This window comes from Onychomys torridus, chromosome 18 (assembly GCF_903995425.1).
Source record: "Onychomys torridus chromosome 18, mOncTor1.1, whole genome shotgun sequence".
Classification (NCBI taxonomy): Eukaryota; Metazoa; Chordata; class Mammalia; order Rodentia; family Cricetidae; genus Onychomys; species Onychomys torridus.
In genome coordinates, this window is record NC_050460.1 from 42,668,493 (window position 1) to 42,687,118 (window position 18,626).

At 51.4% G+C, this 18,626-nt stretch overlaps 1 protein-coding gene across 1 annotated transcript in view; it reads right to left on the minus strand.

The window, feature by feature from the left end:
- Cdh23 (cadherin related 23) overlaps positions 1-18,626 on the minus strand; it is a 380,451-nt gene that overhangs the window by 158,784 nt on the left and 203,041 nt on the right. Inside the window, exons 12-13 of the mRNA XM_036167012.1 lie at positions 2,115-2,120; positions 35-184 (exon numbers count right to left, since the gene is read on the minus strand). Of these exons, the coding sequence (XP_036022905.1) occupies positions 35-184; positions 2,115-2,120 (156 nt within the window). The remainder of the gene's footprint in view (positions 1-34; positions 185-2,114; positions 2,121-18,626) is intronic.

An 18,626-nucleotide genomic window follows, 5' to 3' on the forward strand; every position in this document is an offset into this window, starting at 1 on the left:
CAGGTAGCCCAAGGAGATGCTGAAGGGGACTTACGTCAAAGTCATAGCGGTCCACGGTTTCATAGTCCAGGGGGATCGCCACTCGGATGCGGATGTCTGCTTTCCCTTGGACGGAGGTTGGAGAGATAATGAAATGGTGGGAGTTGTTGCCCACTAGGTACACCTCGAACATGCTGTTCAGACCCTGCGTGAGAGTGAAGAAGCCATTTGGAGAGTGTGCAGGTCAGGGGTTGGAGCCAGAATGGAGACGCAGAGGGCACTGGAGGGTGAAGCAGGAACCCCGCCTTGTCGTGCAGTGGGGGAGGCACGGGCTGAGGAGGGTCTTCCTGCCCCATCTCTTTGAGTCCCCCCCCCCTTGGATAATGCTGGCCAGCTCCATCTCCACCTCCAACTCCAGGTTTAGGAGTCTCCTCTGGCTCTGTCACCCTGTCACATTCTAAGTGTCCTTCTCCACGTCCTTCTCGTTTCCCACCTCCTGGTGGTGTCTCCACTGTGGAGTGACAAAGGGGGAGAGGGCATCTGCCAGCATTAAAACCCAAGGGGGGTGCTGGAGAGACGGCTCAATGCTCAGAGAGTAGAATGTATTTGCCATCAAGCCGGAAGACGTGAGTTCGATCCCTGGGACCCACAGAGTAGAAAGAAAGGACTGACTCTTGCCAAGTTGTCCTCTGACTTCCACACGTACGCCGTGTGTGGCCCATGCAGGCCTCCCCATCACAGACTAAATAAATAAAATGTAAAATTTAAAAAAAAAAAAAAAAGGTCCAGGAGGAGATGAAGGGAGAAATGGAAAGAGTAAAAGAAAAAAAATGAGGTGGCTAGAGTGGCCTGGGCCCAGAGAGGACAGGAAGAACGTGTTAGGAAGAACACAGGGATGCTATATACAACCCGGAAATAACCCAGGGAACTGGGTGATAAAGGACACTCACGGGCCTCACTCCCTGGAGACCACGCTAGGGCGGCCGCATCAGCAGCTCTAGTCCATTGCTTTAGGGTTCAGGGGGCAGCCTTTTCTGCCAGCTCAGTGTTTGACCCTGGTCACTTTTCCCTTAGGGCTTCCCACATACTAGGTAAGAAGGCTAAGGCTCATGGAGGGGTGTGCTCAGAAGCACGTGATCTCGACTCTTCCAGCTCAGGGGGTGGAGCCGAAGCTGAAAGTGGAGGTAGAGTCTGCTGACTGAGTCTGGCCTTTTCTGCTTCATGGTACACCCCCAGGAGTATCTGTCTGGGCCTGGCTATGGGGGTCCAGTGATGTCCAACCTGAGATGAGTCTCTGGCTCTTATGTAACCCATCCATCTAATGCTCCACCAAGTGGACAGGCCCCTTGTGGTTGAACTCAAGGGTGCAGTGTAATCATGGCTTCCCAGGGGACCCAGGAGTTGGGGCCGCTCCCTTCTGCAAGCTCTTCACAGTAAGAGGGGACAACCAGGCATCATCTGACCCCAGAAGCCTTTCCATGCTGAGCTGACCTGGTCCCCACCTGTCCCCTGCCAAGGCAGGTGTTCTGAGGAACTGCAGAAGCCAGAGGCCGGACATCTGAGTCCTCAGAGCTTTCTGCCTACCCACCGGTAGGTGGGCATCTCCCTGGACTAGCAAGGTGAGGTACTTGTGTCTGTCTGTTCTCAGAGCCAGGGGCAACTGTGCCTGTCCTTGGGATAGGGATTGTGAACAGGATATGGCGACCAAGCACCATCAACCTCTTTCAGCCTATTCTGGAGTCAAAGCAGGCTGTAGGGGACACCCGAGAGCTCCCAGCCCAGAACAGCTTCCTGGAGACTACTGTACAGACAGGACAGTGCTACTCTGAGCCTTCCGGGGCTGCAGAATTTTAGGGTCTCTCCGGCAGGATCCATTCCATCAGCTGGAGGGGACCAATTAAATGCCTGAAAGGACACTAATAGCCAAAGGCAATGGAGTGTGACAGTTCTGAACAGGTGACACCGATACTCTCTCCCCTGAACCCTGGACTCTTGACCACGGACAGCATTCACAGGCCTGAGAAGGTATGTGTGTGGGGGGAGGGTCGTCTGGGCTGTGCCCGCTGGGGCAGAGGAAGGTTCTCTGTGATGCTCCCTGCTCCCCCAGCCCTCCCTGCCCTTCAAGGCTCACTTACCAAGTTCTGTCAGTGAGAATGGTCAGTCAGAGAGGCAGGGACAAGGAGGAGCCACAGGTGGGAGAGAAGGAAACAGAGAAGAGACAATGTATCACTGGTCAGTGTAAAGGAGAGGGGCTGCAAGGAATCCTGGGAGTCTAGCCTGTGGTACAGGTCCAGAACCCTGAGGCCTCAGAGTCGGCAGCTGAGGCAGGGGTGCTGGAGGGGGGAGGAAAGAGGGTGGGGCATGAGCCTGGGGCGATGCAGGGGAGGTGAGGCCATAGGAGGGCCTGTTCCTCTCTGTGCTCTCCTCCAGTCCAGGTGACCCTAGAGTGAGCTGTGAGATGAGGCGCCACATCCCCACATTCTGCTTCCAGAAGCCTGGAGAGAAACACTGCAGAAACCAGCAACCACCACTGCCGCCTTTTTATTTTCTTAACACTCTGGAGGAAGAGGAAGAGGAAGAGGAAGAGGAAGAGGAAGCCTGAAACTTGGGAACTGTTCCTCAAAGTTTCATATCACTCCTGGGGACGGCCCCTCACCCTGTTCTCCGGTCCCTGTCCCAGGAGGCCCACGCTGTGAGGGAGATCTCTTTATGCACACACAAGGATGCCTCCCGTTGGATACAAACAGAAGCACATTCTCCCTCCTCCTTACACCTCCACCTTGGTGATGGGCCCCTGACCATACTCAGGAGCTGCTGCTGCCTGGGATGGCCGCAGACCTTTGGAGCGCCTCCTGCCAGAGGCACCTCCCAGCACTAGGCAAGTGTGAAGAGTTGCCTTGCCCTACAGGTGCTTGCTAGTGTAGGCGTGTGTGTGTGTGTGTGTGTGTGTGTGTGTGTGTGTGTGTGTTTGCGCGCGTGGGCGCGCGCGCACGCACACGTGTGAGTGTAGAGGCCAGAGGTGAACCACAGATATCTTTCCTCGATTGCTCTCCATCTTTTAGTTTTAGTTCATTGAACCGGAAACGTATCAGTTGGGCTAGGCTGACTGGCTTGCTTCGGGAATCCAGCTCTCTCTCCCTCCCCTGCCCCCCGCGCTGAGGTTACAGGTGCATGCTGCCATGCCTAGCTTTCCTTGCTCTAAGGATTTGAACTCGGGTCCTCACGTTTGCCCAGCAGGCACCTTACCAGGAGAACTACTGCCCTAGTCCTTTCTCAGTTCTCTTAAAGGCTGCAGAGTGTCCCCATTGCATTGCTGGTCTCCTCTGTGGCCACTCTGGAATGCTGGGAGCCCCTGACATATAATACGTAGAAGAAGGTCACAGCCTCAGCGGCTGTCCCTTACATCCTTCCCCAAAGGACAGTGGGGCATGGTGACAGTGAAGATCCCTCATGAGACATTTGGTTCAGAGAGGTTAGGTGAGCCACTTGGGGTGGCTGCAAGGTGTGTGTGTGTAGAGGGGCGGGGTAAGAGCCCAGGCCCAGGTTCCAGGCCAGTGCATCCTGCCCCACAAGCAAAGGGAGCGGGATTCTGATGTAGGACCCCCCACTGCAGTGCTGATGTTCAATAAGGAGCATGTCGGCCCTGTGGTCAGCACTGTCGTTACCAGGGGCGACAGGCTTCTTCAAAAACCACTTCAAGGAGGCACACTTCATTATGCCTTACAGTTTTAGGAGCTTTAATTCATCATAGCAGGGAGGAGCTGGGGAGCAGAGTCGCTCACATCAAGGCAGCCAAGAAGCAGAGAGAAAATGTCCAAGACAGCTGTTTTCGTCCATTGTCCTGACCTCATATCTCAGGCTAGTCTTCAACTTGCTATGCAGCTGAGATGACCTTGAATTCCTGATCCCCTTCTTCTCCCTCCTAAGTTCCGGGATTACAAGTATGTGCCACCATGTCTGGTTCACTCAGAGCTGGGGATTGAACCCAGGACTTCATGTCAGGCAAGTCAGCACTCTACCACTGAGCTGCAGCCACAGCTCCCTTTTCTTCTATTTTTATTCCCTCTAGGCCCCTGGGCTATGGGATGGGATTGTCCACATTCAGAATCAGTCTCCTCTCTTTGATTAATTCTCTCTGGAGACTATGGCAGACAGGAGCGGCTTTCTCAGAGTGTGGTACTGGTATCCCATAGCATCTCCACTGCCATCTCTTGGGAGCTGGCTAGAAAGGCACATTTGTTGTAGAGATTGCTTTAACTATGTAAATACGTGTTACATTGGATTATGCTGCCTTTGTTAATGGTGTAAAGATGTGTTACATTGTTTCTGCTACATTTGTTTAATTATGCAAAGATGTGTTGCGTTTGTTTCACCTTGCCTGCCTAAGGCATCTGATTGGTCTGATAAAAAGCTGAATGGCCAATAGCTAGGCAGGAGAGGGACAGGCAGGGCTGGTGGGCAGAGAGAGTAAGTAGGAGGAGAAATCTAGGCTAGAAAGAGAAGGAAGATGAGGAGAAGGAGGAGGAGGAAGACGAGGAGGAGGAGAAGGGAGAAATAGAGGGACATGCCTGGGGCCAGAAGCCAGGCAGCTGCCAGCCAGACATGGAGACAGCAGGGATGTAAGATACACAGAAAGAAAGAAAGTTAAAATGTCTGGAGGCAAAATGTAGATAAAGAGAAACAAGTTAAAATAAAAGCTAGACTAAGGCTGAACATTCAAAAATAGTTAGTCTCTATGTCATGATTTGGGAGCTGGTTGGTGGCCCAAAAGAAAAAGCCTGGTACACACATTTGTGGGCCACCTGCTTCCGGTTGATTGAACCAGAGCCTCTGGAGTGCGTCCCAGCACCCCCGCTCCACCAGATCTCAGTGTATGCCAACACACGAGAGCCACTGGGGACCAGCCGACACTAAGGAAGGAACACGCTTGAGCATTAATTAGGATGATCTGCAAGACGGGACAGGGGAACAGAGAAGGCAGCAGAACCACATGGAGACGGGGTCCCAGTTGGCCCAGAAGCCATCCGTGGGAACTAAAGAGCCTCTTGGAAGGATGGCATGAGTTTTGCGCAGCACAGTGTTTTTGTTTAGACCCTCAGGGCAGCCCTCTAGCCCACCTCCATTTTTTTGGAGTATGCATGTGTATGTGCCAGTATGGGTGCATGTGTGTATGAGCACGGATGTGGAGGTCAGAGATCCATCTCAGGTTCCATTCTCAAGTGCCTAGGGGTCACCTTGTTTTTTTAGTACAGGCTTACTAAGATCTGGGGCTCACCAATGTGGCTAAGTTGATAAAGCTAGCTGGTCAGGGAGCCTCAAGGTACGGTCCCTGTCTTCCCAGCAGAAGGATTTTAATCATGTGCTACCACACCTAGCATCGAGGTGGGAGCTGGGGAATCAAACTCATGTCCCACACTTACGTGGCAGGCACTTTACTGACTCGGTCATCTTCCTCGTCCTTTCTCTGGCCTCTTGATGAGACCTCTGTGAGTCTCAGAGACTAAGGTCTGTCCTCTCCTGATCTACCCCAGGGGCTCAGGCTTGGACCCCTCAGTTGTCAGGACCTGGTGTGCTACTGCCCTTAGGCTTCCCAGAATCACCTCTGCCGGTCCTCCTATCCTCAGCCTCTCCCTTCTAGAGGGCCAGTTCCTGGCAGGCCCAAGCTGGGACCTCTCATCTGCTGGGATGGGGATGTGAGAGAAACTCACCTCCTGTGCTAAGTTGGTGCAAAACTACAGCCCTGGCCTGGGGGCCTTTTGTCTCAATGGCCTCCAACTTTTTGCTCCAACATGTGTGACACACACTTGTGTGACGTCAGCACTTGCCCAGCCCCTCTACAAGGGCCCTGGAGGTCAGCTATTCAAGATACACAGCAAGCTGGGTGGCGGTGGCGCACGCCTTTAATCCCAGCACTTGGGAGGCAGAGCCAGGCGGATCTCTGTGAGTTCGAGGCCAGCCTGGTTTACAAAGCGAGTTCCAGGACAGACTCCAAAGTTACCATGGAGAAACCCTGTCTCGAAAAACAAAAGAGAGAAAGAAAAAGATACACAGCCATCAAAGAAGCTTTTGAATCCCTCCACCCTCAGGTGTACTCTAAGCTGGCATGGGGGGTGGGGCACAGCTGTTCCCCCCCACTTTCCCCATGCCACAAATGGCCCAGAAAGGATGGTGTCCCCCCCCTCCCTATAGGGCTGCCTTCCTGCTGCTAGAGGTGGCAGGAGGCATTTCCGGAGCTGTTAAGGGACAATCTTGTTGGAAAGGGAGATAAAAAAAAAAAAAAAAAAAAAAAAAAAAAAGGACATCAAAGGGGAGCCCAGTGTGTGTGGAGAGGAGCCTGGGGGGCAGGGGATTAAATTCTACTCCAGCTGCGTGAGGTGATCAGAAGGCTGATTGGTGGGGCCGTGGTCCCTAAGGTGAGCTACAGCCGGCTCCCAAGGTGGAGGAGCCAGCGGCTGCTGGCTGGAGACCTCTCCAAGGCTCGGTTTTATGTCTCTTCCGGGTGGGGCTGCACACTGAATCATTCCTAGCCCCCTGCTGCCTTTCCCCAATTGCTCTTGCTGACTGTAGCCTTGCTGTTCCCTGCAGAGGTCAGTCCCTTATCTGCAGGCTGCCAGAAGAGGCAGCATGGACAGCTCCCCTAACCTCGTCCCCCACCTTCAGCTTCTGGAAGGGGAGGGCCACCAGGGGTGGTCACAGTGGGCCCTGCCCTTACTCCTTGCCACTAAGCTAATGGAACTGGGTCCATGAGTTTGCTACAGTGGTCTCCTGATCAAGTGGAGTGGGGTGTGTTATCATGAACTGGGCCTTCTGCGAATGCTGGTTCCTGAGTGTTCGAGCCCACAGGAGAGGAACAGGGCACCTGCGGCATGAACTGATGTCTGTTGAGCGTCCTCCATCCCTCTGCAGCTCATTGGTTCCCAGAGTGTGCAAGGTCTCAGTGCACATCCCACGCCCAGGCCTCCTCCAGGGCCTAAGGCCTGCAGACCAGTCCCTTGGCCCAGCACACATGTCCTGTTAGGGTGACGCAGTGGATTCTTTCTTTGCTCTCTGTTGTTGGCCATTGGCACTGCCAGGCCAGTGACCTGGTGGCGTGATGCAGGGGATGAGGCTGGCTCAGTCTCTCTGGAATCTTGGTTTCTCTGTTACAGGAAATGGCTTTCCCTTTACAGACCCCAACAGAACCCCAATTAAGACTACTCTAGTGTTCCCTCTTTTAAAAAGGTAACCCTAAAAATTGGGGAATGGCTGTATATAGCCACTTTTACCATAAAAATCTAGATTCAATTCTGAAACTATTAAAAACAACTTTGTGCCTAAATTCAAGCTTTGGTCATACCCTCACGAATAGGCTTCTAGATGGGTATTTGTTGGGAAAGAGATAAAAATCCAAAATGCCTTCTACCATTTCTGACCTAAACACCAATGGTATGTCCTATTTCTGACCAAGGATGATAATAAAACTCTTCATTTTCAGGGCTCCAACCCCTAAACTTCCTTGCCAGTTTCTACATCCTGTCCTCACTTTATCCATCTGTGAAGGGGGTACAGTGGGGCTTGCCCTCTCTGACATGTGGACTCTTTCCTGAGACAAGTGACTCCTGGGATCTCCATGGGCTGGTAAGAGCCATTTAACTTGTGCTGAGACCCAGGATAAGGAATTGGGGTGCAGAGAGGGTCCCCAGAGTCGGTGCCATGCTCTTTAGAAATACTGCACGGAGTTCAGACCTGCCACAGAAGAATCCCGCAACCACAAATCTGGTGGGGAACACCAAAGCTTAGCAGTGGTTATAACCAGGGCTGGGGGGATGGCTCAGTGAGTAAAAGCACTTGCTTTGCAAGCATAAGGTCCTGAGTTCGGTCCCCAGCATCCGTGAAAATATCAGGCGCAGAGTACACCTGTAATATCGAGAAGCAGTAGGGTGGCAGAGACATAGACAGAATAATTTCTGGGACCTGCTGGCCAGCCAACCTAGCAGAGGAGTGAGCTGAAAGCCAATGAGAGATTCTGTCTAAGAAAACAAGGTGAAGAGAAGATCCCCTGAGTCAACCCCTGGCTTTTACATACATGTCTCTACACACACATACACACACACACACTCTCACACCACAAACCAACAAGACTAAAACACCTTGAGGAGTCAGACCTGAGCCCAGACTCAGGCACCCCCCTCTTTAGTTTACCAGTTTCACACAAATGATTTTTCTCCAGTGAGACCCGATTTCCTCATCTGCAAAATGGGGGAAGTGCTGTCCACCTAACAGACTATCGAGGGCAAGCTGCAACATCGGGGTAGTTGCCTGGACAGACGTTCCTTCCAGGGAACCATTGCTGTAGTTTTAGTTAGTAGGTGTGGGGTGGGAGGGAAGGCACTCCTGAGGAGGGCTGAGGTGAGACCTTGGCTGGGGTGGGGGTGAGAGGGGCAGGCAGAGGAAGTCCTGCAATGGGATGTGTGTCAGGGATGCAGGGACCGTCCACTCCTACCCTCAGCACAAACTACACGGTTCCCTTGCTCTCTGTTGAGCTCATTCATGCTATTGAGTGGCAGAAAATCAAAGCTGACGAGATGTGTTCTTTATCACTCTTTTGTCCATCCTTCCACTTAATTAATCCCAATCAGACATGGTGAAGTGGCCTTGGCACAGAGGAGACCCCCCCCCCCATGTCTCTTAGAGTAAGCTGCTTCTCCCTCCCACCTCTGTACCTACAGACCACTAGACTTCTGTCCTTGACTGCCCCAGGCCACTGCCTTGACCCTCTGCACCCAGGCTGCCTATCTGGATGACAAAGTCCAGGAGGCAGTAGAGGACCCCATGGAGGTCACCAACTCTGTCTCCAGCTCCCCTTGGGGACCAGAGATGGAACTGTCTCCCATGGTCAGTACGTGGGTCCCACTGTCCTTTCCAGAGTTCTAGGTCTGTCGGCCCTCCCCCCAGAAGCTCAGAGAGTCCCCTTCTCTCTGCACAGAGAGAAGCTACTGCCTCGCCTCCTACCCCAAGACCTGCCTTCCCAGTTTGGGCCTCTGAGCAGCCAGGCCTAAAGCTGGGAATGTCTTCTCTGGAGCCACCACCCACTGATGGATGATGGGGGAAAGATCTTTTTTCTCATGCCTCAGTTTCCCAGTCTGTAACACACTACTCTTGCCTTGGGGGCTTCTCCTACACACTCATGAATTACTTGATGTCCTCCAATTGAAGAATTTCCTCCCACTCCATCTTGCCCTTCTCTCTCTCTCTCTCTCTCCCTCTCTCCTCCCCTCTGTGTCCCTTGGCTCATCCTTCCTTCACTTTCTGTCTGAAAGTGTGGACACTTAGTGTCACCCCCCACCCCCAGCCCATGCACACATCAAAACCCCAATCTCAAAGGAGGGCAAACCTTTGACTTGTAGTGGTGACTAGAATCTTCCTGAATGGGATGCCAGCTCTTGATGGCACTTAATGAGAGGGACCCCAGAGCCACCCTTCTGACATGTGGGAACCCAGACAGAGGTGACATCTATGGACCAGGAAGTGTCTCTTGCCACACAGCCAGATCCTCCCTCTCCTTGGTATTAAGACTCTCCTGCCTCCAAAAGGAGGCTAGTGTGCCCCTTTGTTATTCCAGCCCAGATGGACCAGACGCTCCTGTTACTCTACTCTCCTCCTTCTCTTCTCCCCTGTGCACACCCCCACACCCTGCGCTACTCCCCTGCTGCCCCAGGTTATCCATCGAATTCCACACACGCCTGCACAGATGGGATCAATCCCAGGCTGCCTTGCCTTCAGCTTATCTCTGCTCCAAATGATTGATTTTCCCTCTTTAAGAGTAATTTGCTGGCGAATTCCACGTATTGGAAAGGAAAAAAAAAAAAAAGTCCTGTGAAATCTAATTCAATCCGACTGGCAGCTGGCACTTTCAGGGAAGAAGACTAGAGAGCCGACATTTTCATCCCGGGTGGGTGGGGCGCTGCAGAGTGTGGCAGGTGCTCTTCACCTGTGCAAGCACACCTCCCTCCGCTTGCCCCAGCTCTTGGGGAGTTGTGATGTACTCACACAGAGGCCAGTGGAAGTGTGTCTGAATTAACAGTTCCCATTTTGTAGCCCATGGCCAAGTGCATTGTGGGAATCTCTCAAAGCCTAGCTACACATGGGGCCTTCAGTCTATTGCCTTGAGGCTGGCTGGCTTCCTTCCTTCCTTCCTTCCTTCCTTCCTTCCTTCCTTCCTTCCTTCCTTCTTTCCTCCCTCCCTCCCTCCCTCCCTCCCTCCCTCCCTCCTTTCCTTCCTTCCTATCCTTATTCCTGAGCAGATAGTCCGTACTCTTGGGACCCAGCACAGCAGAGCTCATACATGCTCCAGATACTTCAGCCCTGCTACCTTCTTTACTTTCATTCTAGTTTGTCTGCCTCAGTTTCCCCTCCCTGGCCACGGGTTGCATGTCAGGCTTGAACCAGAGATGCCTTTCTGTCATATGAATCCTACATGCTTGCTGATTTACGACAGTGGTGTCATTTAGCCTGGAAACCCCCCCCCCCATAGGTGCTGCTGATGCTGGTTCCGCTCACCTCATCTTTTAGGGGGGGTGTTGGGGACATCTTCAATACTGGAAACCCCCCCCCCCATAGGTGCTGCTGATGCTGGTTCCGCTCACCTCATCTTTTAGGGGGGGTGTTGGGGACATCTTCAATACTTCATAAATTAACATGCAGTATAACTCACATTTTGTTCTACAGTTCTATGGATAATAATATATGTATAGATGCCTGTCTGACCACTGAGCTAAAACTACCCACCCCTGCAAAAGAAAAACACCCTGCCATGTTCTACTTCTCTGTAACCCCCAATATTGAACATTGAGCACCTCTGCTCTTTGGGAATACCATAGAGTCAAGAAGACTCTGTTATCTGGTACCCAGCTCCTCTGAGGACATCTGATTCTCCCCTTATACTGCCATCTATATTGTGTGTGTGTGTGTGTGTGTGTGTGTGTGTGTGTGCGTGCGCGTGCGCACATGTATGTGTGCATGTACTTATGAAGACCAGAGGACCACATCAGGTGTCTTCAATGGCTGTCCACTTTAATTGTTGAGACTCAAGCTCTCACTGAACCTGGAGTTTACTAATTCAGCTAGACTGCCTAGCCAGCCAGCTCTGAAGACCTCCTGTCTCTGCTTCCCCAAGTACTGGGATTGAGTGCATGCTCCTGCCTCAGAGCCATGCCCTCAGGATTTCTTCTGCCTAGAATATCCTTCCACGAAATGTCTTCACTTTAGAGGTCTCTCTTTCAATGTCATCTCAGTAGAGAGGACTCTCCTAAGAGCTCATTTCCCTAGAACATCCCCATCGTTCTTCTCTTCCTTTGGAAACAGGATTTTTCTAGCCCCGCTGGCCTCAAAGTTGCTAACTTGTAAACTATCAGAGGATGGCCTTGAATTTGTGATCCTCCTGCTTCTGCCTCCTGAGTGCTGGGATTGCTGGTGTGCGCCACCATCCCTGTTCTTATGCAGCACTGGAGATTGAACCCAGGGCTTCTTCTGTGCAAGGCAAGCACTCTACCAACCGAGCTACAACCCCAGCCCCAGCTGCCTTTTCTCCAAGTTTTCTTTTCACTGCCTGGCATGCTGTTTTTCCTATTGACTCATTTGTTTTGCAATGCTGGGGATTGAACTCAGGGCCTCACACACCCTAGGCAGTCTCTCTAGCCCAGTGGCATCCCCAGCACTTATTATTATTATTATTATTATTTAAATTTAGAGCAGAGGTCCTTATTGACTTAGTTGCAACCTCCCTGCCTCAACCACACCAGGAGCTGAACAACAGGCACATGCCACCTGCCTGCCCTGTTCAGTTCTTCAGTCACCCACTTTGGGAGCTGAAGCTTCCCCAAGGGGAGCAGCAATGTCAGGTGTTGAGATGAGCAATGTGGACAAAGTGGGCAGGCGGGGGGAGCATGGTGAAAAGACATTATGTACTGCAGTGAGTGGGCCACAGAGAATGGGTACCCTGGTAGGCATGAACCAGGCAGCAGATGGTCGGTTCTAAGGGTGGGGGACAAGGTTTGTCAGCTGCTTCTGATGCCATAGGAGCTTTCAGAAGACCTAGTGCTGTTTTAGGGGTGTGAGTTTTCAGATAAAATGAGTGTTGCTACTTCCCACAGAGTCCTGCTCAGGTTTGGGTGTGGAGGATCATGGGAAGGGTCTGCCTGGAAAACAGATAAAAAGAGAACAAGTCCACAGACCCGACATGAAAGATGAACGTCCGCTGTAGTCCAAGGAACTTGGGTGGGTAATGGCTGGGCCCAGGGACACTCTCTGACACCAGAGCTGCCAAACAGGCTTATCACCAGGCCTCTCACCAGGCAGGGGCCAGTGCAAATCACAAGCTAATTACATTTGTGGTGACACTAAGCAGGAAGGTGTCTGAGTCACACCGGGCCACCCTCTGGTCCTCCAGGAGGCTGGAGCTTTGAGAGCTGGGAGGATCACACAGTGGGAGATTCGAGGATGCAGCCACAGCCAGGAAAATCCCAAATAATCACAATCACAGCAAGAAGAGCCTCCACAAAGGCAACTGGGGAGAAATTAATGGGAAATGCAGAAAGTGCCGGCCTGGTCCTGGGGCATCCCTTCTAGAACTGATGGGCATTGGAGGCAACAGATATTTTCCTGGAGAGCCTCAATCTTGGGGGAGGGACCATGACATGTGAGCAGAAGTTGCTGCCTTGGTTTCTCCCTGGACCAGAGGCCTCTCCCCTGCTCCTTCTCATAACTGTGTGAGAGTCAGGGGATCCTGGAGGCATCACTTCCCACTTCCTTCCTCTTTCACAGGGGTGGTCCAGGGGGTGAGTGATTTCCAGCTACTTCTTAGTTACTTGCCTAGAAGGGTTGGGGGGAGGGGTGGCTAGACGATGGATGGCCACACACTCACAGTGAGAACCATTGTATCATTGGCAGCCTGGCCTCAACTCCCTTTCCTTTGCTATCAGAGTTCATTAAAAAATAAAAAAAAAAAAGTGGCTTAGACAATTGAATTCAGGGTAGCTGCAGTTACTTTACCAAGGGGCAAGGTTGTGTCCCTACTGTGTCCACCACAAACTACACATTGGGGAGACACCATACTTACTACAGGGTCCAGCGGAAGAGTGTTCTAAGTGATGGGCACTCAGCCGAATGTGTGACAGGGACCAAGAGTCTTGGTTCCACCCAGGTATGCAGAGGCATGTGGCTCAGAATGCTGACTGGACTCAAGCCTGAGAGAGCCAGACTTGCCCAACCAAAGGAAAACAGAAAAAAATGAAACAAAACAAAAAACCTTGGTAGGAGTAAGGCTGGAGAGGGAGAGGGAGGGAGGGAGGTGGTGGGAAGGTTGTAGGTAGCCAAGACTCAGGACTCAGGAGGGACTTATTTATCCTCTTTTTATGCTATGGATTGCTTGCTGTGGGATGTTCAAGTATGTCAAATGTGTTGCTCTGATTGGTTAAAATAAAACACTGATTGGCCAGTAGCCAGGCAGGAAGTATAGGCGGGACAAGGAGAGAAGAGAGTTCTGGGAAGTGGAAGGCGGAGGCAGAGAGATACTGCCAGCTGCAGCCATGACAAGGAGGATGTAAGGTAATGGTAAGCCATGAGCCACGTGACAACTTATAGATTAATAGAAATGGGTTAATTTAAGATAGAAGGAGTAGATAACAAGAAGCCTGCCACAGCCATACAGTTTATAAGTAATGTAAGAGTCTGAGTGATTATTTTATATGTGGGTTGTGGGATTGCGGGGGCTTGGTGGCACCTGGAGAGAAGCTCTCCAGCTACAATGGATCCTTCTGGAAGCCTGCCCAAGCTGTCTCCTTAGATTTTCTTTTTTGAAAGGATCTCTATTGTTTGTGTATATGTTGAGGCTCGAACCCAGGGCCTCATGCATGCTAGTCAGGTACTCTTAACAACAGAGCCACATCCCTACTCTCTCAGGATGTTTTTAATTACATAAGATAAACTACAGGGCACACCAAGTCAACTGACTATTTTGAAACAGTTATCCGAGTATTTTTAAAGTAGCAGTGAGTTCATATATGTGCTTTGGAATTCATTCAGCAAGGATATTTAGAGACTGAGCTGCCATTACGCTATGATTTCAAAGCAGGGTTGGGTGTAAATAGGATTTTGAGATTCCTGGGACCCCAGTAAAGTGATACGAAAATATCAGAGGTTTTTCTTGAGGTCAAAGTCACAGACACTGCCTTTAGAACCATAACAAAAGAGCAGGTGGAGCTCACATTAGTGAGAATAAACACACCGTCATTTCTTCATCTCTGGTCTGGGTGCCTTGGAGGGCCAGGGGCCTGCCTGCCTCTATAGCGTAGAAACTCCTGGACCAGAAGGCGGAGTTCCAGAGGCATCAGAGGAAGCACATAGCCAGAACACAGCCTTCACAGTGCTGGGGAGGGCGGGGACGCAGAGGAAGGTAGCCTGGACAAACCCACCAACAGGAACAAATGTGAATGTGAATGTAAATAAATACAAGGCTGTGCTGCGGCTCTTCGACAGGCCTAGAATACATGTGGAATGAAAAATCACAGTGATGAATAAACATAGGCCTCTGAGATTAGCAGAAGGACCATCTACGCCCTATTCACACCTCCCCCCAATCCCTCACCAACCCAGCATTCTGGAATCTCCTCCCTACCATCCTTTTTCCTTTATTATATGGTGGTGATGTCTTTTCCTTGGAGAGGTGGGTAATTTGGCTTCTTTTTCTTCTTCTTCTTTTTTTTTTCTCCTCTCCTTATGCCCCTCAAACAAATTAATCATGTCATTTGCCTGAAATAAGAACACATTTCTGCCAGATGTGTCCCTGGTCACCTATCTGGCACAGGTTCCTTTTCTTCTCCCAGCCCCTCCTGCCTGTCATGAGACACCAGGAGGACCCACCATTCTGTGGAGCCAAGTATTTGAACTAACTGGTTATACAGGGTGTTCCAACCTAAACTCTGTGAATGAATTCTTACCCCTGTGTTCCCCAGGGGTCCTCTCTCTGCCGCTGGAGGCCACCGGCCTCTTGAAGGAGGCCTGTGAGGCTTCTGTTTAAAGCCCAGGCAGAGCCCACCCTTTCTCCCGTCCAACCAGATGTGCCCACTTGCTTCTACGCTGCAGCTCCATTGCATCTGCCCAGCAGCAGTGTAGAGGTGGACAGCAACTGAGTTTGGGGAAGAGGGGTCGGGGACAACGGGCAGCCACATCTCCAAATAAGGAGCCCCGAGACACAGGTAGGAAATCCAGAATCGAGGGACCAAGGTCACATTTCATCCAAACTGCAATCCATTTGCTGTGTGACTTTGGCCAAGCCCCTTAACGTCTCTGAATCTTTCTTTTCTGACAAGGGGAAAAAAAAAATCACATCCTAGAACTACCTGATGGTACCTGATGGGTAGGGGAGTTTGTGATGGGGCAGGCCCTGTTCTAAATATACGTGTGAACTTATTTTCCCTCAGAGCAATTCTGTGAGGTATCTGTGGTCACCCAGAGCCAAAGGGGCAGAACCAGAGTTGGAAGAGCAACCTTGTTCTGGGGCCGTTATTTTGAACCTGTTGGCTCTCTTATCTGTGTGAGGTATTCTGGATGGTACTAAATGTAGAGCGGCAGGGATTGCCTGGGAGGGGTTAGGTAGGGGAGAGCCACAGAGGGCCCAGGTCCGAGAGAGTATATGCTGTGGGGGTACCAGAAGCCTCCACACCCTGTCTCCTCCCGGCTCCTCTCAGTGGAGGCAGTACTCAGGTCCACGGAATTGCAGCTGGGTGTGGTGGGGCATGCCTGAGATCTCAAGTTCAAGGCCAACACCAGCTCCATAGAAACACTGTCTCAAGACAACTTCTGGGCGTGTCTGTGAGGGAGCTTCTGGATTGGCCTAGGTGAGGTGTGACACTCATTGTGGGTGGCACCATCCTCTGGGCTGAGGCCTTGGACTGAATGAAAAGGAGCAGAGCACCTGACTGTGTGACCATTTCCTGAGGCTTCTGCCACCATAACGTCCCTGCCCTGATGGGCTGTCTCCCCCAACTGTGAGCCTTCCTTAAAATTGTTTGAATCTGGTGTTTTGTTGTATCAAAACAAAGAGGAACAAAGAAGTCACTAAGAACACCCTGTATGTGTGACTCAGGGCCTGATGGTTCTGGCAGGGTGCTGAGGGGCACTGTCCCTGGAACAGCAGATTTGCTCCTGGATGGCTTGGAGGAACACATGCCCATTCCTATATTCCTAGTCCCTGAGAAGCAGAGGCAGGATGGGGTTCACTGGTTCCAGGCTCGCTGGACTACATAGTAAGACTCTGTCTCAAACACACACACACACACACACACACACACACACACACACACACACACACACACACGAAGGGGTTCTTTGGACAAACTGAAGAATGCAGGTGGCATGGGCTACTGTCAATTTCCATGTGGGTGAACTGGCAAGTACACAGTACAGAGTAGGTGAGACAGCATCCAGAGGATTAAGTGAAGCAGAGGAGGCGTGCAGGGGGGGGGTGGGGGGGGTGGTCTCAAAATACCCCTCTGTCAGTTTGACACCCTCCCTCCCCTAGAGGAGGATGCTTACACAGACAGACAGCCTCCTGGGGTCTGTGAAGAAGAGTAGCTGAGGTAAGCAGAAGCTGCTGGCCTCCAAGGAACCCTCAGCTGATGGAGAGGCCCGAGGCTGCAGGCTAGCCCACAGAGGATTGTCCTGGAGAAAGCCTGGGGCTGGGAGTGAGCAGACACCTCTTATCTACTGTGGCACCCCCAGAGCTCTGGGGGTGGGGTGCTTGAAATTGCAGAGGGAGTGAGAGTGGATCTGACGCAGCCTTTCATTTGAAGCAGGGATGGGTCCCCACCAAGGCTGACTTCTGGGCGGCAGCCTTTATTTTCCAGTCCTCACCCCCACATCTGCATCCCAACCTTCTATTTGCATCTCAACTGTCACACAGGACAAAAGGCAGCAGCTGCTGATTTCTCCAGCCCACTGAAGCTGCTCTTTCTTCCTGGCCTTCTGTGAGTTTTCTGTAGACTGGCACAGGTAAGGAGATCACCTGGAGATGAATACCAGGTGTCCTTGGGGCTAGCAAGGACCGCTTTCTAGCCCCTGGGTTGTGGGGTATGGCACACTGAAGCCCAAGACACAGTGATAGGCCCTGCTGAAGCTTGGATCCGGGAGGCACTGGAGATACATCTAGCCTTTCTGAGATAAATTAACATCCTAAGTAAGAAGCACCTCCACCAAGGTTCCACAGAGGTCACCTGCTTCCTGCTCCGCACTTTCCTGTTTTCATCTCCACCCTCTACTGCCCAGTAGTGGACTGTTGAGGTCAGCCTGCCTCAGGCAGCCTCTGAACCTAGCCCATCTTCAACTGGGCTCTGCATCTATGGGGCAGATATTGAGCAATGCATGTCTCTATCCACAGAGCTCTGGATAGGGTGTGAGACACTGAAGGCCTGTTCATCAAACTCACTTTGGCTGTGGCCTGTGGATCTTGCATCCTGTAGACCCTAGTGCCTTCAGACCCACCAGGAGGACTACTAGTCAGGATTTGAGGAGGCTGAAATGCTGTGTGACCACCTGTGACCACCATGTGACCATAACTGTGGGGAATAGCCTAAGACTGCCCGTGGCTTAGCCAGCAGAGGTGCCTGCCACCAAGGCTGATGAACTGTGTTCAAGTCTTGGAAACTATATTGTAGAAGGAGAGAACCGACTCCCTAAAGTTGACCTCTGACAGGTCAGTGCACCCTACTCCCACTAAATAAATAAATATTCAAATAACTTGCTTTGTGAAAATGTTTTTCTGCCACAAATCCAAAGTCACCTTGAACCTAGACATCAATGCTCACATAGGACACTGGCTCAGACAGTGGCCTGGTTGTACTAAGAAGTGTATTTTGTTCCAAATTCTGGACACTATGTTGCAACCTGTGACCCCTCTTCCAGCTCCTGAGCCCTTAGCTTGGGTCACGTGCTCTTCTTTGGTAACAGAGTCCTGACCTTGAATGCTGTTCTCTGGCCAGACCTGAGTGTGGTTGATATATTGTGCACCCCAATAAACTTATCTGGGGGTCAGAGAACAGAACAGCCACTATATTAAACATAAGTTTAGGCAGTGGTAGCACACGCCTTTAATCTTAGCATTCTGAAGGCAGAGATCTGTCTGGATCTCTGTGAGTTCAAAGCCACACTGGAAACAATCAGGCCTGGTGACACATGCCTTCAATCCTAGGAAGTGATGGCAGGAAGCAGAAAGGTATATAAGGTGTGAGGACCAGGAACTAGAGCCTTTTTAAGCTTTTAGCTTTTAGCAGAAATTCAGCTGAGATCCATTCGGATGAGGATTCAGAGGCTTTCAGTCTGAGGAAACAAGATCAGCTGAGGAATTGGCGAGCTGAGGTTGGATGTGGCTGGTTCTGTTTCTCTGATCATTTAGCGTTCACCCCAATACCTGGCTCTGGCTTTGTTTTTATTAATAAGACCTTTTGAGATTCGTGCTACACCTGAACCCCTTGGAGTTCTGAGGGTAGCAAGAGAGATGGTGCGGAACAGCCATGCAGAAATGAGCTTGTATCCCTCTCTCTGAGGGCTGAGCCCGGCCACAGATGGAGCCTAACAGAGACAGGAGGGTGGCCCGATGGCCTCAGAGAGTCTCT